Source organism: Mangifera indica, chromosome 19 (genome assembly GCF_011075055.1).
Source record: "Mangifera indica cultivar Alphonso chromosome 19, CATAS_Mindica_2.1, whole genome shotgun sequence".
NCBI classification, from domain to species: Eukaryota; Viridiplantae; Streptophyta; class Magnoliopsida; order Sapindales; family Anacardiaceae; genus Mangifera; species Mangifera indica.
The window spans coordinates 5,509,164-5,532,536 of NC_058155.1; the positions used below are offsets into that span (position 1 = coordinate 5,509,164).

The following is a 23,373-nucleotide window of genomic DNA, read 5'->3' on the forward strand; positions in this document are numbered from 1 at the left end:
TAACTTTTTTGTTAAAAATTTTAGATAGAGTTAAGGATAAAATTGTCATTTAATAAAAATTTTAAAAAACTAAACATTGATCACATTTTCCCCCAAAATTTCCTTCAAAGTTTGAAAAATGGCTATTTTCCTTTAAGTTTTTTCTTCTCCAATGACAATTTCTTCCCAGTCGGTCACCTCCTTCCATCCTTCATTAGAGACGGAGACCATCATTTCCATCTGAGAAGAAGACGTCGTCTCATCTCAAACGAAGATCTTTGTCTTTCTCTAAGATGAAGGCGACGGTCTTCGTCTCTGACAAAGGCAAAATCAGGGTAAAGAGAGGTAACCGATAAGGGAGAAGAAAGAGGGAAGGTCGACCAAAGAGTGAGTCATCGAAACAGAAAACCCTAGGGGAAAATAGTCACTTTTTAAACTTTGAGAAAAAATTTAGTAAAAAAATTATGAGATTTTCAAATTAAGAGAGGAAAATATAATAAAAATTTAGTCTTTTTAATTTTTTTGGTTAAATAATGATTTTACCCATAACTTTAATTGAAATTTTTATAAAAAATTATTCATGAGTAAGTGTTTAAGTTTTTGAAAGTTGAATGATAAAACTTTAAGATTTCATTATACCTTAGGTGGGAGCAAGTCTTTTGGCCTCTTAAAAAATTATACGGGTGTTAGTAAATCCATCATCTTGTGAAGAAATCCATCTAAAATGGGATTCAATTCACATGAGATAATTTTTATTTGTTTATTTTGAGCCGAAACTCTATTATTCTTTGATAAGATATAGTATAAGTATGACAAATTTGAACTGTTTGATAATATTAATTCGTAATGCAAACCAAAGTCTATTGACCACCCACTAATTAAACCAAACACTAACATTGCCCCTTATAATTCTATACCATTCAATCCATTAATTTAATTAAATATTATTTTGTTCTCGTTTTTATCTTTAATTAATTTAATTAAATATTATTTTGTTCTCGTTTTTATCTTTAATTAATTTCATTTAAAAAAAAAAAAAGCAAACAGGAGTTCATGTTTTTACCCTGTTCGTATAAAAATTTACATGAACCCCCTGTTCACATAATTTTTTTATGGGCAAAAGGACTTATTTCCACCCAAGTTTTGATATGTTCTTAAATCACACTAATGAGTTTTAGAAAACATAAAATTTCACCTATGAACTAACTGTTATTAGAATTTTCTATTAAAAGTAGAGATAAAATCATCATTTTACTAATAATATTAAAAAATATGAAATTCATTATATTTTTCTCACTAAATTTTAACTAACAACTTTACTTCTATCTAAAATTTTCTAATTTTAAAAAGTAATATTTTTTCCCCCAAACCTAAGTTTTTTTTAAACCCCTCCAACCATCATCTCCAACACCAATGACTTCCCTTTTTTTATTCTAAACTATTGGTCAATATACCCTGTACTATCTCCAATGAAGAGATTTAAAGCAGATCTCTTCGTTGCTTCATCGAGATGAAGAGATCTCTTTTCTTGTTAGAGATGGTTTAGGGTGGGTCGACCAAGGATTTAGGGTGGAGAGAGAAAATAGTCTTATAAGCGTTTTTATGTGAACTCCTAATCCACTCAATTTGCATGTTTTCTTAATTTCTTAGGTAACTCTTTTTATTTCAAGATAACATTTTATATATATTTTGGATATGTGTTTTTAATTTGTTCATATTATATATAAAGTTAATAATTTTTGACATAAATGAATTAATGTAAAAAAAAAAAAAATCATCTAATAAGGAGGTTTGCATAATTTTTAAGCCTCCGAACTAGCGAAATTTATACCGACCATCGAATTTATTTGTTGTTTTCATATTATATATTTCTAAATCCTTATTTAGTTTACCAGCTTAAAATAACATATATTTTATCATTTAAATGCCTTTAAATATTAAAATAATGTAATAATAAACAATAAATTAACACAAAAATAATACATAATTTTACTAGGTTTAATTTATTAAAAAAACAGTACGATTTTTCTGCGTACAATTAATAGATGAACTTTTAAAGAACGGTAAATCTTCAAAGTCGAAAGTTAAAATTTAAAAATAGTAGGATTTTGGCTGGAATGCAACTTAAGCAAGTGGCGTTCGACCTTTGAAAATGGTGGAAAATGAGAAAATTTAATTTGTGTATGGGAACAAGTACGGGTGTACATAATTCGATTTAGTACGGTTTAAGAGTTTTTTCAAACTAAACTAAAAAAAATAGTTTGAAAAATTTTCAAATTAAGTCTGTAACACTCCTTTCCAAAAGTATTGTCTTCCGAAGGAAAAAATCACTAAATTATCTATTTTGACTATATGATTAGTTTAAAACATATAAAAACTCAAAAGCATTTGAATAAAACCATATTTATTAAGCTTTATAAAATTACTGAAATGCCCTTAATCAAAATGTTAGTCAGAAGCATACAAAAGATGTTCAAACTATAAAGCGAAAACTAGAAAGTCATAATGTGTAGTACATGAATAGAAAGGAAAAATCTAAAAAGAAACTACAATGACAAAAATGCCCTCAAAATTTCATGCCCTTTGATCGCTGCTCATGTTGTAGCCATCATAATAACATGTACCTACAACTTGTAAGTAGGGGAGTGAGTAATAAAACACTCAATAGTAGAAGACTATACTGATAACTTTTTATGAAACCTTAAAACGCCCTTAAACTTGACCCATGCTTACTTTATCATCCGGAGTCAACGTCAAACTCCTCTATGTATGATAACGGTTCCTGCAAACTGACTTTGTACTCAAACTAAACTCTAGAGGTTGTCTAGGCTATATATCATATCTCTTAGGTCAAGTTATGTCCTATTCGATTACTAAGGAACAACTCTCCCATATTCTTATCTAGCATGAGCCTACCAAACTTGATAGAAGTATCTGAATCTGAAAATTGTAACTATAATTGTATGCTAGGCTAATCAATCTAGATCAATTACAAGGAATTGACACCTTGACCATCTGAGTTATCTTTCTATTCCACTACACCAAGACTATATCTCAACTGGGCTCTACCGCAAGCAAGTACCCTACTATGGGTATGGTGTCCTACTGCGGACATGCCCTATTATGGGCAATGTAAGGAATTTGTACTCACTGTGCCCTCTTATAACTATCTTATGGTGTCTAGTATGCATGCATCTCGAGCCTTAACTAACTATGGGTTGCTCTCGCTTTCACCTAAAAATGTATCTTGAATTATTCAATGACTTAACTCTTAGGCATATAGGGTACTACTGCATACTCGCAATCTCTGTACTATTGCTCAAGATGACCTTTAAATCTCTAGTCTAATCCTTTGTTTTCTTCTTTCTTTTGCCCTATACACAAAGTGTGTATGTCTTGACACATGGGGGTGTGTCTTCTTAGTTTACTCACACATGACCACTTCCCTATGGCTTTTTTTTTGTGTGCTATTATTTATAAATACACAGATGTGTATCTTAACTAACATGGGCATATGCCTCTTTAGATATTTATTTTACTTTCCTTTTTAAACTCATTACAACCGCGTTGTTTCATAGGGGTAATTTGGTCATTTTGCCCTTACGCACGGTGGCACTAAAACTATGCACGAGAAGTTCATGTGTCCTACTTGATCGCTAACCAGTCAAAGATGCCAAACGTTTATTGAAACGTTGAACTAACTCGGCCTGAAATCTAGGATTCGCACACACGATCATGTGTCCTATACCACACGACCATGTGGTAAGTCTAGAAAGCCAATCGAGAAGCCTATTCTATACACGTTCCCTTTGATACAAAGTATACCAATATACTTATAATCAATAGCAACATGCTATTCAAATATCTTTACCACTCAGTCTAGGTTAATATGATACCATTCTCAAACCTAATTAGAATAGTGTATAACGCCATGAACATATGAAACAACAACATCCACACTTAGATCATCAAAACAACCAAACTTCTCATCCAAACACTGATTATTAGAAACGACCATAATGATATAGTCTATATCTTGTCATGATAGGGCTTTAATTACTCAATACTAGGGCTTGATCATTTGATACATGTCACTTAACCAAAAAAGAAATAAACTATTAATATTCAAACAATTATCATATTCAGTTCTATTCTAGTTCCAATATTAAACATTGTTATATAATCATAAACTTATCAAAGACACTCATTAGAGATGGTGATAATTTCAGGCTCTACTTACCTCATATTCATAGCAAGAAGACAATGCAATCAGACCTTCTTCTCTCTAACTTTTCCTCCTCCATATCGTTGAAAAATAGTCGTTGGAATTGTAAACACAGAGCTTGATTAATCAACTCTCACGCTATCTCTCTTTCCAGAAAAATCGTGCATTTAAGGATTAGGAATAATACCTAAAACACAACAACGTGCCTTATTTAAACTAGAACTCGTAACGTTTTACACAGGTATGTGCTCCACCATATATGACCTTGTATCACATAATTCAAATTTTACATGGAATCAAACTTATCCAACTGATGTAGCATGACATACATGCATGACCTTTCCGTACACACTCGTGTGTCATCCAAAACTTGAACTTTGACTTTTAAATCACATTGACTTAAGTATAAATTCACATAAAAGACTAGTTTGCCCTTAAAACATACTTGCAGGTGTTACAAAGCCAAACTATTTTATGTTTCAAACTAAATTAAAAAAATATGGTTTGGTTTAGTTTGAATTACTATTTAAACTTATTAAAATCATACACTTCTAAATATATATTATTTAATAAAATTAATTGAATTATAATTGTTTATAATATAATATAAATATGTAAAATAAATATGAAATATATATATGATATACATATAAAAAAATGACAAAATAAATATAAAAAATAAATTATAAATCTAATTATTTATTAAAAATATTGTCAAATATAGTTATATATATATATATATATATATATATATATATTTATTTAAAAAAATACAATTTACAGTTTGATTCGATTTAAAAATCGTATAAATTTTAGCTCAAACGGAAAAAAAAAATTGAAAAATTTTTAATCTAAACTAAATCATTTTATAAACCAAATCAAATTATAATATTTAAGTGATTTAATTTAATTTTATAGTTTAAATCAAATTATGCATACTTCTATTTTTATCATGGTAAAGGGCAATAATCATATGGGTATAATAGTAAAATTCTTGGTTATTTAACATCTAATTGCTGATGTCAGAAAATCCTCTGAAATTATTAGGTTAAAAGCGATATAATTAATATCACTAACAGCTCATAAATCAAACATAAGCATTCAATTCACAAGCCCGATAAAATCATAAGTTAAATTTCTAAAAATTTCATGTACGTAAATTAAAATTTTAAATTATTAAAATTTTGGCGTTCATACATACAAAGAAAGACATGTGCAAGTGGAAATGCAAGCTAAAACGACGTCGGCATTGTGATTTGGGTTGCTTTGCTGGCGGGTTATTACTCGTTGCTAGATTCCACGAGCCCCTCATTTCTTAACTGAAAATTAATACTCTCAAGCTCTTCAACAGCACGCACAGTCTGTCCGTCACTCATATTTCACTGCTACAATCAATCAAACACAGTAACTACATTTGCGTTTTCTTAATCTGTTCAACTACGTCCAACTCCTTCTCGTCTCGATTCCACAGTACGTACAATTTTTCTATATGTTTTAGATCTGATCTGTTATTTAGATGCTGAATTTAATTGACTTGAATTTGATATACGTGTGATTCGATTTGTTACTTTTTAGATCTGACTTTTGAAATTAGAGGTTAATTGTTTGGTATAGGTTGATGTGATGATGCTTTGCAGATCTGGTTGTTTGGTTGATGAGAAAAATTATGTTTGGTTATGGTTGCTGGATTTTGTAGGGAAATACATTAATCTAATGTTCAAGAACCAAGAGCTGCAGTTCTTTTTCACTGAAACTATGTGTAGACACTTTTGAATAAATAGTTGAATTGAGTGCACTACTGATGTATCATTATATGATTAAATGATTTTAAATATCAATTGTGTACTTACTCAAAAGTATGTTCTTTTTTTATTAAATGTTTTTGAAATTGGGGATTTGTTATGCTGTTTTGCTGGTTGCAACTAGTTTTTGACAAAATGGAATGTATTTGTATCATGAAGAGTTATGTTTATCACGTTTAGTGTTAGAATCATAAGTATAAAATCATCTTTATAACATGGAACACTTTATTTTATAGAATGACTCATGAGCTTGAATGGAATGGTTAAAAATTGTTAGTTAAGATATTATCTTTGTAGAAGTTAAAATATAAACAGTGTGATAAAGATGGTAGATTTTTGGATATGGCTCAGTCTGTAATTAGGAGAAGTTTTAGGCATAGAGTTTACAGTCTTTTATTTCAATTGGTATTTTTCTTATAATCTTTATTATGAGGAAATGTGCACAATTATTAGTCTCAGGCAGTTTATATGTGAAATTTTTTGTATTGCCAAAAGTTTTAAAGGCCTGATACTGATAAAATTAATCAATGGGAGGACTCTTAAGATGCGAAAGATAAGTGCATATGCTAGGATTGTCCATTATAAAGAACTTCGGACAAGAAAAGGAACAGGGGCAGATGAAATTCTTGTAAAATTTATGTCATTGTGATTGTTAAGTGGTGCTTTTGGAGTGAAGTTAATTGCAAATCATATATTTGTCCAAGAGGTTGAAAATTTATAATTATGTGAGTTGATTGACAAATTTAATGGGTTTCTTTTGTTTAAAATGATTTGTTTAGAAAGACGGGTAATAGCTCCTTGTTTAAAAAGGTAAGTATATGAAACAGGAGTTTCAGATTTCCCTTTTCAACATTTGAAATGCCTGTGACACTTTGGAGTTGTCATCAAGCATTCAATTTTTTGCTTCAAATCCATATTGTATTAACATTTCTTTGTATGTTTGCTGCTATCATTGGGTAATTGTCAACTTGTTTTTAAGTGTCTGTAGTTTCATATTCTCTGTTCTTTCCAGGTAATTCTTGATTGTAATTAATTAGATGAAAATTATTTGCAATATTTTCAGTTCCATTCTAATGCTATATTAATATTCTTTTTCCATTTTGTTTTTGTAGGATCTATCATTGCCAACAAGGACAAATGAATTGGACTTCCTATATGGTGGATGGGTCACTTTGTGAATGTTGAGGGATAAAATACCCGAGGCTTATCATCTGAAAGAAATAGATGAAAATGTCTCCTGCTAGCAGGGCAGATAAGAAGGCAGCTGCAGATGCAGCCGCTTGGATGTTCAATGTTGTCACTTCTGTTGGGATTATCATTGTCAATAAAGCTTTAATGGCTACATATGGCTTTAGTTTTGGTAAGTTCCCCTTTATGTGTTTCTGTAAATTGTCTATCATTTTTTTATGAATATTTAGCAACAGTTGCATTTTTTTTTCCTAACATTAGCTCATGTTAGGACCTAGGGTTTTTGGGGACATATGCCCTAAGTCTTGGTGTGGAATAAGAGTATATAAATGGTTGTTAGGGTTTTTAGGCAGCCTTTGGGCTAATTTGGGCTGCTCCTTGAATTGTTGGATTGGGAGGCCTTATCTCATTGAATTGTCAATTTATCCATTTGTAAATCTCTTTTATCAACAAAATGATTTCTATTTTCTTTATGTGTTTTTGTTGAATTTGACTGGGAATCTATCAGCTCATAACATGAAGATTCTTATTTTCATCTGTCATCATTTTCATGTTGTATTTATGATTATAAGTTTTGTTTTACTCTTTTTTGCACTGTATTTATGTTTGATTACAATGCCTTGCAGCTACAACATTAACTGGTCTGCATTTTGCTACAACAACCTTGATGACGTCTGTTCTAAGGTGGATGGGATACATCCAACCCTCTCATCTACCCTTGCCAGAGCTTCTGAAGTTCATTATGTGTGCAAACTTTTCAATTGTTGGAATGAACATTAGTCTGATGTGGAACTCAGTGGGTTTCTATCAGGTAGATTTTCATACTCCAATTTTAGCTATTGGTTCTTTAAAATAGTTTGAGAATAACTTGTTCTCTAACTTTTGTATTTAGATCGCAAAATTGAGTATGATCCCTGTATCATGCCTTTTGGAAGTTGTATTGGACAAAATTCGATACTCCAAAGACACAAAGCTAAGTATTTCAGTTGTTCTATTGGGTGTCGGTGTTTGCACAATCACTGATGTGAGTGTCAATGCCAGAGGCTTCGTAGCTGCCTTTATTGCAGTGTGGAGCACGTCTATGCAACAGTATGTAAGTTTCCATTTCTTTTCTTCTATCTTATTTTCTCTTGTTTACGAATTCAATAATAGATTTGCCTGTACAAAACTCTATAAAGTTCTTGAGTTCTAAATGAGTTTGATGAATAATGTTTTCAATGTTTTAACTGCAGTATGTACATCACCTACAACGGAAGTATGCGTTAAGTTCTTTCAATCTATTGGGGCATACTGCTCCTGCTCAGGCTGCAACGCTTCTCTTGATAGGCCCATTTCTTGATTATTGGTTAATAGGCAAAAGAATCGACACCTATGACTATCAAACAGCTTCGGTGGTATGCACAACACAAATTTAATATTCTTCACTGTGTATTTGTGTTTTAAGAACACTGCTTAGTTCCCATTTGCATTATCTGCAGGTATTCATAATCCTATCATGCACGATTGCAGTAGGTACAAACCTCAGCCAGTTCATCTGCATCGGCAGATTCACAGCCGTATCATTCCAAGTAGTTGGTCATATGAAGACAGTCCTTGTGTTGTTCATGGGATTTGTCTTCTTCGGAAAAGAGGGTCTCAATTTGCAGGTAGTTCTGGGTATGATCATTGCCGTAATTGGAATGATCTGGTACAGCAACGCCTCAACGAAGCCTGGTGGAAAGGAGCGTCGCAGCCACTCGCTTCCAATAACAAAACAACAAAAAACAGATTCTGCTGAACATGATGACAAAGTCTAATTATTTATACAGGAGAGATAACTTGAGCATACGAAGGTAGGTGATTTCAGGAAAGTATTATTATAATCATTCTTGTTCATCATTTGAGATTAGAGATCCAACCCTCTCAATTCTAATTTATCTTATTTCTTCTCGATTCTGTAATTGTTAGTTTTTCGGCATTTGTGTTGAATCCCATCAAGGGGGAAAAATATATTCTTGTTTAGGATTTTAGGTTCCCTACAAACTTTGCTTCTGCTTGAGCATCAAAAGGTACGATCACTGTTATTCTTTTTTCAATTTTAATAATTTCCATACGTATATTCGTTTGTAACCTTTATTTGTATTTCGCCGAAGTCCATTTGGTACAATAATATTCAAGTACTATTTATGCTTGAACAGAGTTTTTATACCAAAAAAAAAATTGTTGGTTGATCTTTTAATGAAACAAAGTGTTAAAAAGTTTAATGTTTTTCAAAGGGGGAATGACTATTTTATCCTTACCTTATTTTGAGGCACTTTCTTATCTTGATATACTTTTAGAACGATATTTTTCCTTTTGTCTTTCCTCCAATTTTTTGTTGTTAACATTAAAATGGCAAAAAGATAAAGATCTAAAAAACATAAAGATCAACAATATAAAAATAATTTCAAAAACATCAGACGAAACATTTTTATTTTTAAGTTTTTACCCTTTTCCTTCACGATTATAAGTATTATTAGTATCTTATAATACATAACACATATTTTATAATATAATATAAGTAAAAAATAATATGTATTATAAAGTGTATTAAATTAATATAATATAATTATTGTATTGTACGATATGATACATATTATTGATATAGATTGATACATTTTTTAAAGAAAATAATAATATAATTAAAATGTATATACAAAATTTTAAATTTTTAAAGGTATTTATAATATTTTTTAAAATAATGATATGTCAATTATATTTTTTTTATTATTTTGTTATTCAATTTTTTTAAAATTATATTATATGATACGATATGATATTCAATATATTATACAAAAAATTAAATTTTCAATGCACAATAAAATATGCGATTCAACTTCCATGTTCTCTTTTTTTATCTTCGCCTTGCTCCTGCCTGCCATTGTACCAATAGCTTAATTGCATATGCATTTCCCTTCTTAACCAACTTTCGATCAATTATGACTTTTGGATTGATTGGAGAAGCTTGGAAATGATGTTGCAGTAAGGGAGAAGCTTGAATGTTTGCATAGGCAGACTTGAGAGGGGAGAAATGGAATATATCATGGATTCTTGCATCTGTTGGTAGATTGAGCTTGTAAGCCACCTTCAAATAACATTCGGAATTTGAAATGGCATGGTCACTTGTTTATATGGTTGTAGCATGACATAAGCCCAATCCCCAACTCGCTATTGTCGATCACTACTTCTCCTATCAACCATTACCTTTATCCTTCTCTAAGTTGTGGTTAAGGTCCATAAAATGGGGGAAGATACCTGTACAAAGCCTCAAGTGGGGACAACTATAAATTGGTGTGATAACCATTGGAACCAGGAGTGGGGAAGGTCTCTACGCATGCATCCAAGATAGTTCCTTAAGCAACTATTGACCATCTCGATTTGGTCACTTTTGATAGTGTTTGGCAGTCTATATAGCCTATAAATAGTGTCTAAGAATACTTGAGCCCCTGTATGAACTAAGACGGGGTGGCTAAGCCCCATGAAATGGACATACTTTATCAGCTTGTCAACCATTACCAATATGACTTGACTTCTTTTGGGAATCGGGTAAACCTTCTATAAAATCCATTGTGAGGACAGTGAACACCTCCTTAGAATATTGTAATGGTTACAATAACTTGGGAAGCTGTCTTCCAAAATTTATATCTTTGGCACCCTTGACACCTTCGGATATTATTCCTAACCCACATCCATGTACCTTTCCAATACACCATTGAAGCTAATCTCTTAACAATCACAGTGACCCCTAAATGGCCCTAAATTAAGGAATCATAGCACATTGCTATGAGTTGTTGCTGAAGCTGAGAGTTTCCATCTATCACCAACTTCCCCTTCCTTCTTAACAGTCCATTATGCCAAGTGTAATGACTACGGATGTTTGGATCACTTTCCTTAGCTACTATTATGGCTTCTAGTTGCTCATCTTGTTTCCAAACCTCTTCAATTTTGCTTAGCAATTCAGCAGACAATATAAAGGTGATTAGATTGTCGAGTCTTAAGTGAGGAACTCTTGGTAGTGCTCTACAACCCCATTCTCTTTTCCTTTTTTGTACCTTATTTCAAATTCAAATTGCATTAATTTAGCAACCCAAGCTTGTTGGGAAGGGGTTATCAATTTTTTTTCTAGCAAATATTTGAGAGATTGATTGTTTGTTTTAATATTAAATTGTTGGCTTCTTAGATAAAGTTCCCATTTCTAATAGCTAAAAAATTGGCAAACATATTTTTTCATAAGTTGACAACAGTTGGTTCCTAGGGGACAAAACCTCACTAATGAAGGCAATGGAATGACCATTTTGCATGGGTATTGCCCCCACAATCACTTTGGAAGCATCAGTTTATATAAAGAATGCCTTGGCGAAATTAGGTAGGACTAATGCAAGACAGTAATCAAAGATTCATTAAGCTCCTCGAATGCTTTGTAAGCAAGTTTTGGTTGAGTGTCCTACAGTATTTACACATCCCAGTGTCATCCTTCTTTTTTATTAAAACTACATGGCTTGAATATGGACTGACGCTAGTTCTAATCACTCCACAATCCAACGTCTCATTTTCCATTTTTTCTATCACATTCTTCTATAAAACACTACACCTATATAGTCTAATGTTCACCGGTTGAGCTCCCTCTTTTATGGACTATTTGATGGTCTTGTGACCTCTCGAGGGGAAGGCCTTTCAGCTCTTCAAAGACTGCCTTAAACTGTTTTAGTTAGGCTTCCAATTTTGTCCACTAACTTAGACCACTGTCACCCTTGGCTTGCAACTCATACAATTGTACACATTTGCGACTCATAACCAAACTGGCTTGCATCTACATGCAGTGTTTCCGTAGACTAGGTGACTCAAATTCTGTCACCAGTCGCAACTTTAAGCAAGATGTCTTAATCAAACTGGGTTGGCTTGTGACACTCAAAACTTATGTATAGGAAACAAGGGGAGTTTTCTTGTCCAAGGGTCCTTAGTTTCAGGCTAGAGTCTCAACCCTCGCTTTACTTTGATTGGAGAAGGATTTTTGTCACTTGTCTGTAGTTCTCTGTTCAACGCTTATATCTCCAGATACGTCTGTACATTAGCTAGTCAAAAGATTCAGCATACAGTCCGATCACATAAAATAATTCATTTAAATTGTTTGTATGTATAAAATCAATCATCTAGAATCTATTTCAAGGATTATCACTGATGTAAATACCCACAAGCATTAACATTCTGGATTTCAATTTAATAGCACCATCATCAGTTAGATCTTATCAAATGCAAAAACATTCGTAATTGGAAGTAGCTACAACATTTCAGCTTATAGAAATGAAAATCATAGATAAAAGGATCACATCTGAAATATAAGTTGCAAACAGTATGAACAGCAAAAATGTAAAGACTGAGATGATGACTAAAGGGATAACAGTTCTCATGATTAAAAACTCATCCTAAGTAAAAATCAAATCTAACTGTCTTGAGCAAAACATTCCCTCAAACAGAGACCAAACTCTGACTGCCCATATATATAATTGTTCAAAACAACTATATGGAGAAGCTCAACGCTTTTTGGAGACACCAACAGTCTTTCCACGGCGTCCAGTTGTCTTGGTGTGCTGCCCACGGACACGGAGGCCCCAGTAGTGCCTCAGACCACGATGGTTCCTGCAACACAATTGGCAATATTATAGGTTGAAGTTCCATTGGATAATCCACCACATATGGTCGTATATAGATGAACAGCATTATTAGAAGTTCATTTCATGAACACTGATTAACATAGCTAAATGCATTTGGAATTTATTTTGATTATAAATGAAGCAGCCCCCCATTCAAACCAGTTTTATGGTACATAGCAAACTAGAGATTACCTGATCTTCTTCAGACGTTCCAAATCATCTCTCAACTTCATGTCCAATGCGTTTGATACTACCTGAGAGTACTTGCCATCCTTGTAATCCTTTTGTCTATTCAAAAACCAGTCTGGGATTTTAAACTGACGGGGATTTGCAACAATGACCATGAGATTGTCAAGCTCAGCAGCAGTCAATTCACCAGCCCTGACGGCAATTATAGTAAATCAAACTTGACATGTGGTTCATAAATTGAATTCATTTGTAAACTTCGATTTACTGTGTAAAATGAAGTACAATTTCAAGAGAACACAAATATACTAGAATATATTAATCACCACATAAGAGATTCCACAAATCCAGAAAGCAAACCAGCCATAAACCAGTCAATGCAATCAAATAGACAAAAATCAATGGCTGGTTCTCATAAAAATTTGAGCAAGAACACATGCCAGGATTTATAGTTTAGATCTATGCATTGACCTACAACTTAGCAAAAGAGAGAATCTTATTTGCTTAGGATTAAAATTTGTTCAAAAAACACATAAATTATTTTTTTAATATAACCGCTACTTAAGATCAGGAACAAGAAAATTGCCCAGAAAGCAGCTTTCTGAAAAAAATATAAAACATGGACTAAAAATTTTGAATCCTATTTCTTATTATGGTACACATAAACCAGTCAAAGCAGAAGATCCAATAAAATCAAATCAAATCAATAGGAAAACACAGTCACTACCCGATTAGCAATGAAAGAACATAAAATAGAAATATGATACAACAAAAAGAGAAGAACGCCTACCTCTTATTCATATCAACATCAGCCTTCTTGCAGACGATGTTAGCAAATCGCCTCCCAATACCCTTAATTGAGGTAAGAGCAAACATAATCTTATGTTTCCCATCGACATTTGTGTTGAGCACACGCAAAATGTGCTGAAAATCCTCGTTCGCCACCAGAGACTAAAATCACACACCAAGAAGAAAACTCACAAATCAACAACATATTCAAACTAATCACACTAACAACATACTTTGATAATATTTAGTCAAAACAACTGAAACCCAGATGCGAAAAAAAAATATATCATACCTACACAAGCAATGGTAAAATCCACTCACAAAAAAAAAAAAAAAAAAGCAATTTATTAAAGCTAATAAAACTAACATACTTAGACGATATTCAATCAAAACACTCGAAACCCAAACGTCAAAACAAATAAAGAAAGAAGACCAACAAGCCAAAACAAGCTAAAAAAGGCCTAACGGTTAGAATGAAAAAACGAAATCTAAATTACCCACTTAAGATAAAAACGACACGAACAAGTATTTAACCAAAGTAAGTGAGTAGGTAAAGGAGATCAGTATGATATGTTTACCATTTTGAACGCAGAGAATGATGAGGAAGTGAGTTGAAGAGAAGCTCTTCGGCGTCCAGGAAGCAGAAGCTAATAACCGAGAGGCCGAATTAGGGGCTTAAAGTGCCTTATATACGATTCATTTGCTTCAATCTCGCTAGGGTTTTCTTTTGTTTACTTTAAGACATTTTTACCCCTCTAGAGATCGTATAATACCGAAAATATTCTTTAAACTTTTCTCTCCCCACATTATTTGATTTTTATACGGTGGTGCAATATTAAATAATTACAAATAGACATATTTCCACCCAAGGTTTGATACAAATTCAATTTTTAATATATTAATTATTGAAAATTTAAATTCATATTTATGGGTTATTAAAATTAATAGAAATAGTTAAATCTAAGGGTGTGTCTGGTTAAGGGCACTAAAGGTTATTTTGTTAATCTATCTTTTATTACTTATATAACTTTGTTTAGTTATAAGTAATAAAATATTATGATAATATTCTATTACTAATAGTGATGTGACAGATAATATAAAAGGTAATCTGATTATCATATTTACTTTAAGTATTAAAATATTATCAAGATAATCTTCATTTTATTATAACTATATATTTATATATTAATTTTTTAGGACAAAAATAATCTTATTTTCAATTAATATAATAAATAACATAAAAATATTTTAAAATAATTATACCTAAGGATATTTAAGATAAATAATATATTAGTATTTTTTTATTACCTCTAACTAAACATAATAATTATTTATATATACTCAGTTTATCAAATTTTATCAAATATAGTAATAATATATACCCAGTAATCCTCAAGATAATCTATCTTCAAGATAATTATCTAATTTTAGTAATAAAATATTTCTCAAACCAAATGCACTAGAGGAGAAAATATAAGATTTTAAAGTTTAATTATAAAGAAATTTGTTAGTTTTCTAAACTTAGAAAAAAATGGATAATGTTTTATTATTTTTAATATATTATTAGTTAAATAATGATTTTATCCTTGAAGTTAACTATTTCTGTTAATTTTAACTGTCTTCGGGTGAGAGTTTGAATTTTCGATAGTTAGTATACGAAAGGTTGGGTTTGCATCAAACCTTGAGGGGAAATAGTCATTTGGCCTTAAAATATTACAGTTGTATGATATAAATTCTTTAGAATATATATTATGATTAATGTTATATAGACAATTTTGTATACAAATAACGATATATTATCATATGATTGAGTAATTTTAAATTAAAGATAAAATATTATATAATTTTATAATAACATGTTATTATTTATACACAAAATTATAAATATTATTTACACACATAATTTTGTTGTTATATTAATGCATGATATAATCTGCCATATAACTTGTTATATTTATTTAATTCTTAGATTTCATGTTATTTTTACCCTTATAACAAGTATAGAAAATTTCTAATTTAGTTTATATGTACATAAAAATATTTAAAAATTTAAAATGGTGACATTTAGTAATATTTTTTCATTCAAAATTAAATAATATTAATAAAATAATAATATTAGGAAATAAAATTATTATTTTATTTTTACTGTTTCATCTTATTTATTTTTCCTTTTGCTTCCACCCCTTTTCTTCTCTTTGTATAGATAAATAGAGGTATATAATTATATATTAAAAGCAAACTATAAATTTTGAAAATACAATTTTTTTTAATTTTGAAAAGTTTATTAGAAATTTAAGAAAATTTAGGGGTCCCTGAAGATTTTTAAAATGTTATTCTATCCTTAATAGTTTCAAAAATACAATTACACCTCTTTTTTTTTCTCTCTTTATATTAAACAGGTTTTTTCACCCAAAAAATTACTTGTGTTTGACTCGACATCTAAGTTGAAAATCATAGGGATCTAATGATTGACTTATATCTAATATAATTACAAATATTTACATCAGTTACATTCCGCAAAAAATATTCAATAAAAATTTGTAACTCAAACACAATTCTAATATAAGTATAATGCATAGAACTTTTTTTTTTCCAAACAAACCCGTAGTAATTAATATTAAGTAAAAATGAGAGTGAAAATGAATGTTTAAATGATATGAGAAGTGTATATAATGAGAATAAGAGTAAGAGAGTTTGTGTAGATTTGGTGAAGAGTAATTTTAGTATTTAAAAAAAAATTAAGGCATTTTTGTTTAGGAATAAGAAAAATAAACATTTTTGCTTAATAAAAAGGTAAAATGGTCATTTAATTTAATTTTTCTTATTTTTTTTTTGTTCATACCCATTTACAATTAAGGGTGGGCGTAAGTAACTTATTTTCAATTTTTTCATAATGCGTCTAAATATCTTTCTTTCAACTTTTTCTATTTTAAAAGTGAGTTTGGGTCTACCCTCACATAAACACAAGTCTACCCCTATTTAGAAGATGTAACTTACTTATATAATCATATTTGTTTGAATAATATGATCAACTGGACCAAACAATTCATGTTATTAAATTATAATAATATCGTGTTAGCTCAGTTGTCAGATTAGAGACCGTCAACTCTAATCTTAGTTGAACAAAAATTGCACTAAGATTTTGTAATTCTAATTTAACTTGAATTACATTTAATTTAACTTAACGCTAACTAAATTAATTTGAAATTATTTATTGTTTTCACTTTTTAAGTGTTTTTAGTGTTTTAATTGTTTTCACCAAATTATTATAACTTACTATTAACAAAACATACAACAAAACACTTTACCTTATTTACAAATCATCTAAAAAGTTCAAAATAACGAAACCAACACATCAATAGTATTAATAACCAAATCTCATTCTTGAAATATAAAATAAAAAAATTATATAAAAATTAATTAAAATAATTACAACTATATAGAAATGCAACCATATGTTACATATAAGAATTTCAACTTTTATTAATATTTACCATCAATATATCTTTAACTTGCCCTAAACAAATTCTATTATATTGACATTTTCTGAATATTTGAGTTAATTCAAATTATTTTTATATTGACCCAAAAACAACCTGATTTAGCTTCAAATTGTGCCAGATTAACTCTAATTAAAATTCGTATAAAAATTTCAATCCTATCCCAATTTTTTTTATTGTATCATGTTAGGTTGTTAGATCATTGGGAAAATTGTCACATAATTAACATATACTAAAGAATTAGACATACATAATTGTAATGATTGGATCCAAGTTTTGCCACTTGCATCCACACTTTTTTTTTTCTCCTCTAAATATTGAACGGTATCTAATATAGTGAAAGAGGTTATGCTGGTAGAATTGTCTAATTCAAAATGATTTACTAATTAAATTTGAGTGCCTAAAATTTGCTAAGTAACTACTGTTAATTTTTTTTTATCTCGAAACAGTTAATTGAAAATTGTTGAGATAATTATTGCATAGATTATGTCCTTTCTATCAGTTGAGGAATTTGCAAATGAATAATGTTATATACATAATTATATATACAAATTATATATCATCATATGATAATTAAAAATTGGCCAAACGACTATTTCCCACCCAAGGTATGCTGTAATGACAAGTTTCCCCCCTTTAACTATGGAAATACCAAACACCTACCCATGGCTAGTTAAAAGTAACGAGGTTAAGGGTAAAATTGTCATTTTCTCTATAATATTAAAAAATAAACTAAAATATAATTTCCTTTTGCCCCCCTAAAGTTTGAAAACAAAAATTTTCCCCCAGCCTAAGTTTAAGAAAATGGCAGTTTCACCCTAGGGTTTGGTTTTGAAATCTCCGGCGACCTCTCCGGCTCCGTTGCCGACGGCTTCTCCCTCCCGAAGAATCCTCTCCTTCCGGTGATCGGTTTCCTCCCATTTGGAGGCCCGATCGTCGCCGGAAAAGCGGTGGGAGACGAAGAACTTCGTCGGGGAAGACGAAGTTCTTCGTCTCCCACCGCTTTTCCGACGACGATCGGGCCTCCAAATGGGAGGAAACCGATCACCGGAAGGAGAGGATTCTTCGGGAGGGAGAAGCCGTCGGCAACGGAGCCGGAGATTTCAAAACCAAACCCTAGGGTGAAACTGCCATTTTCTTAAACTTAGGCTGGGGGAAAATTTTTGTTTTCAAACTTTAGGGGGGCAAAAGGAGATAAAATTCTCAGGCGTTAGGGTTCTGTTAAATTTAACTGGCCATGGGTGGGTGTTTGGTATTTCCATAGTTAAAGGGGGGAAACTTGTTATTACAACATACCTTGGGTGGGAAATAGTCGTTTGGCCTTAAAAATTAAAGATAAAACAACATTAATCATATAATGATATATTATTATTTATGCATATAATATTATTGTTTGTAAAATTTTTTGATTCAAAAACATTTCAATCTTAAAAAAAAAAAAAAAAACAACTATGCTAATTACTTATATCGAATTTTTAGGCCAAAAAAAATCTTTGACAAGACTCGATATAAAATTATAAGGCTAAAAGATTTAGGTATAGTAAAATTCCAAAATCTCACCTATAAAGTTTTAAAAACATAAACACTCACTTATCATTCAATTTTTATTAGGGTTAAAGATAAAATCATCATTTTTTTAATAACATTAAAAAATATATAATTTTATTAATTTTTTTCCCTAGATTTTAAAAACTTACATTTCACCACAACCTCAACTTTTTTAGTTTTGAAAAATAACTTTCTCCCCCTTAGGGTTTTATTTTTTTTCCTTACATTTTATAGCTAGCTTCTCCTCTTTAGTCGCTTTCTCTACCAATGAGTTTCATTCCCTACAACAATTAACCTAGAAGACTCTTTGATTCTAATAAACAAATCTCATCATTTGGTGGCTCTTTGGATCAACATTGCGTTGTCTAATGCGTCAAAACTGAATAACAACGAAACCATGCATAATCAATTTTAGACTCTTCGTTGGCCTATAAAAAGCGTCAATTTGGAACAAAATTGATTGAAAACGAAGTAAGATGAACTGGCAACAACTTCGATTCAACCATTTTAGAATGAATGAGATTCGATGAATTCAACCGATTCTACTAGGACGTCTATCATCGAGAGAGAATGCAGACAAAGAGGTTGTTGGCACAAAACTCGATCAAACAGAAGTTGGCCGAAATATGTAAGAAAAAAAATAAAACCCTAAAAGGAAATATCACTTTTCAAAACTGAAAAAGTTTAGATTAGTTTGAAATGTAAGTTTTAAAACTTGTGGAGATAAATGAAATAAAATTATATATTTTTTTAATATTACTATAAAATAATGATTTTACCCTTAACTTTAACAAAAAATTCTGCCATAACTCAAGTGATGAGTAAATATTTGAGTTATTAAAACCTTCCAGGTGAAAGTTTAGAATTTATCTATACCTTTGATGGAAATAAGTCTTCTGGCCAAAATTATAAATATCATAGAATAATTACTATTATGTGTTATTATTTTAAGATTTTGTTTAATTTTCATGAAGTTCTAAGCATTATCGTGTTTGGAACTTTTCAGCTAAATAACCAAATAGAAATAGATATAACCATGTGAATAAGAAATATCACATAACAAGTCTTAGATTGAATCTTAAATTATATAAAATTCCAGAGAAAACTTCATCAACCAACTTCAGATGTTTATGACCATTTTTCAAAACTCCAAAATGGGCTAACTGCTTATTTTCCAAATCATGCTATTATCACTCACAATTAGACCAAACTCAAGAAAGGTGGAATTGTATGCGCATACTGTTATGAACAGGGATACAAACATAACATATGCAGTGAATGGAGGTAGAAACTATACAGTCTAGTTATGCCTACTCATTTAAAAAAAGATATATAAAAATAAAATCCAAACTTCAAAAGTAAAACAGGCAAAGTGAAACTGCAGCCTATGTCATTCACGAATCAAACTTGAGCAGAATCTAATTACCCAACACAAACATAAAACCTTGTCGTGGTTTTCTTCTGTCTATTGTTCTTTCCTATAAATAATCATCCTAGGACCATTTTCAGAGCGGTATGATGATGCCGTGTGCCTAGAAGAATAGTAAAGTGTGTTGTTCAAGCCATATTTTTGTAGCCAATCGATAATAAGGTTGATTTCTATCCGTCAGTCTAACATGGAAAAATAAATTATAACAACAAACCTGAAGTAGTAGTCGCCGAATTTATTTGCTGTCATGTGGAAATAGTACATCCTAATTCCTTGGCTGCAATATCAAGAAATTTAATAGACATTCCTGTTGCTATCCGGCTGTGAGCTTCCCAAGTTATGCATTTTTCGATGTCAGCTTGCCAGTCAATAGCATCTATGTTAAAGTAATGATAGGAGGGACCATGTCCATGGATGCCATTTCTGTCTGGTGGTTTAGGTTTAGACTTTATTGAACTTGTATGCAGAATATCACGAAGAACTGAAATGCTCAATGCACGGACATGGGCACTTGGATGAGATAGGCATCGGATGGTAGCTGATACACGACACTGCAAACATTGACCCAACCAAAGCGCATGGTTAAAGTTTCTTCATTAGGAGATGCCAAGTTAAAAAGGTTACTCATTCTTTTCTGTTGATCTATTCTGTCATGCAATCTCATTCTTTTTACGTGGACTAAAAGTCAGCTATATCAAGCAGCATCGAATGCCTTCAAAGCATGTTTTTCATTTATGAAAGGACTCCGTTTACCTTTAACAAGTTTGAAAGGCCATCTGCAACTGCTAACCCAGACTCTCCCCACTGCAGGACCGGCTGAATTGCTCTAGCAGTTGCTTCCAGTAACTGCACAGTTAATTTCAATTGTAAATAAGCGAAGCTTTTTAAGTAAACTGGAAAGAATGCATTGCACCAGGACAACTTTACAAAAGGTCAAAAACCTTCAATTAATCAAATTTCCTTTAATAATTTTTGCAAAGAATATTAGGTGAATGAGGTTCAAACACCTTGAAGAAAATGACTACTATACCAGCTAACTACATGCCTTGATAGTTGTGACCGGATAAATCATGCAACTTCAGAAACTAGTTTTAAGAAATGATACCTCCAATTGTGGCAGTGTGCAAGCTTCACCATCAACAAGCATTCCATCAGTGGCACGTAGAAGCAGATCAGATGCACTAGCCAAAATTACCAGTGACTCTGGACTCTCATGATTTCTCATGAGCTCCACAATCAGTTTTACAATCCGTTGGTTGATTCTCCACATCTTCTGACCCTGATCATCATCTTTGGCAATCCAAGGCTGCAATTCCCTCTCCGCCTGACAAGTAAAGGATATGTATGCGACTAAACAAATGAAGCAATTGAAAAGCAATATCAACTAGAAAATGGCTAATAATTTAAACCATAATAGGTGACACCTCCTCCAGTACAGGGCAATAAAAATCATATATACTTTTATGTTAAACAATTCAGAAACAGTAGTATCAAATTTTTATTGGCCCATTTAAGAGATGGAATCACCACTAGGGAAATCAGGTGATGGTAAAATCAGTGCCTGATAAGAAAAGTGAACTACTTTTTTCATTTGGAATATAGTAACAACTTGAACAAAATTTTGACCTGAAGAACAATGGCTGTAGCTGCTTTTGTTGGCAATGATGATACAACATTGCATAGTGCATCGACTACCTATATACATTTACATAAATGGTCAGAAAAGAAATGATAAAATATATGAAACCAAGCAAAACTGATTCGTTTGCATTGATTGCTCTACAGCTGCATATGGTCTCATGTACATCAGTTACATAAATTGAGGTTACCTGCTATTATTACAATGTATTTAATATGTGAATATACATATATACATAATGCAAACAACTAGATAGTGAACACTGTTATATTGTTTGAACAATTGGGGGGTGTTGTTTAGATTATGATAATTCAAAATCCAAGACTCTCTGTGGTGGTAAAGCCAAGATGAAAAAAAATTGATTGCACAAACCCCATATCACTTTCTAGAAGAGTCTTATGTGATTATAAAACCTACTTCCCAAACAAGTACGAGACTATAGCAGAACACAAACCACGCAGCCTTGGATAGGAGTGGAAAGATAAAATTGGATACAAGTAGGTTTTTTAGAAAGGGGAACTAAAGATGTAACACTGCTGTGAAATTGATATGTGAACAGATGGGAAGCTTTACAATCAAACAGTACAAGGTAGACAAGAAATCGCTAGGACTATAAATTGAAATTTGGTCCAGGTGTTGGGATCAAAGGCTTGAGACCTTTGTAGGACAAACTTTAATTATAGGACTATGTTATGTCTATGCCCAGGGGCGGCCCTGGGCCTTTGTCAGGGTAGGCCCAAGCCCCCCTCAAATCAAAAAAGTATTTAAGTATGAGGAGGTTCATCCTCAAAGCATAATTATTCCCAACCCAAACCAATATAGGCCAAAAGTAAAAAGATTTTTTTTTTTTTCAAAACCACTTCCCATCTTAATACTTATTTCCAGCCCAAACCAATATAGCCCACTTCCCATCTCAATAATTATTCCCAATGCAAACTAATATAGCCCAAAAGTAAATTTCTTTTTTTAAATATGAAATATCCTCTCTCTCTCTCTCTCTATACCCACCTCCCCACCCAAAATACATACATCATATTTTTTCACACTTTTTAGAATTCACCTTATTATAAATTTCTTCATTTTTTACTCTTCATTTCAATCTTTTAGTCTTATCATCTAGGATTTTGATCTCACAACTACTATATTACGTTGATAGATTTGTTATTATTGCAAGTTGCAATATTTTATTGTTTTTTATATTGTTCATTTATTTAATAAATCAATTAATTTATTTTGGATTTTAAGAGATGAATGATATGTGGATTTTTTTTTTCCTAATAAATGATATATGTAAAAATATTAGAAAAATTATAGTTTGCAACCGTTTGCTACTACAATATTTGACTAACATTTTTAGTATTTATGGGATGAATTATAAGATTCTAATTTGAATATCATTTGGGCATAACTATTAATTGG

At 31.2% G+C, this 23,373-nt stretch overlaps 3 protein-coding genes across 5 annotated transcripts in view; 1 reads left to right on the forward strand and 2 right to left on the reverse strand.

Moving 5' to 3' along the window:
- Positions 1-5,517: 5,517 nt before the first annotated feature.
- LOC123203397 (UDP-rhamnose/UDP-galactose transporter 6-like) lies at positions 5,518-9,290 on the forward strand. The gene is made up of 6 exons (XM_044619761.1): positions 5,518-5,674; positions 7,119-7,366; positions 7,821-8,005; positions 8,087-8,287; positions 8,427-8,588; positions 8,673-9,290. Exons 2-6 carry the CDS (start codon positions 7,231-7,233, stop codon positions 8,988-8,990), a joined length of 1,002 nt encoding a protein of 333 aa, XP_044475696.1. The 5' UTR covers positions 5,518-5,674; positions 7,119-7,230; the 3' UTR covers positions 8,991-9,290.
- Positions 9,291-12,505: 3,215 nt separating this feature from the next.
- On the reverse strand, positions 12,506-14,571 carry LOC123203398 (40S ribosomal protein S18-like). The gene is made up of 4 exons (XM_044619762.1): positions 14,417-14,571; positions 13,840-14,000; positions 13,056-13,244; positions 12,506-12,849 (listed from the first exon to the last, which is right to left on the reverse strand). The coding sequence occupies exons 1-4, from the start codon at positions 14,417-14,419 to the stop codon at positions 12,744-12,746; spliced, it is 459 nt and encodes a 152-aa protein (XP_044475697.1). The 5' UTR covers positions 14,420-14,571; the 3' UTR covers positions 12,506-12,743.
- Positions 14,572-20,200: 5,629 nt separating this feature from the next.
- LOC123203432 (protein GIGANTEA-like) overlaps positions 20,201-23,373 on the reverse strand; it is a 27,611-nt gene continuing 24,438 nt past the window's right edge. For all 3 annotated transcript variants that reach the window (XM_044619789.1, XM_044619788.1, XM_044619790.1), the window contains exons 12-16: positions 21,942-22,010; positions 21,421-21,639; positions 21,069-21,161; positions 20,530-20,866; positions 20,201-20,418 (exon numbers count right to left, since the gene is read on the reverse strand). In XM_044619789.1, coding sequence (XP_044475724.1) covers positions 20,561-20,866; positions 21,069-21,161; positions 21,421-21,639; positions 21,942-22,010 — 687 coding nt within the window. In that variant the 3' untranslated portion in view covers positions 20,201-20,418; positions 20,530-20,560. The remainder of the gene's footprint in view (positions 20,419-20,529; positions 20,867-21,068; positions 21,162-21,420; positions 21,640-21,941; positions 22,011-23,373) is intronic.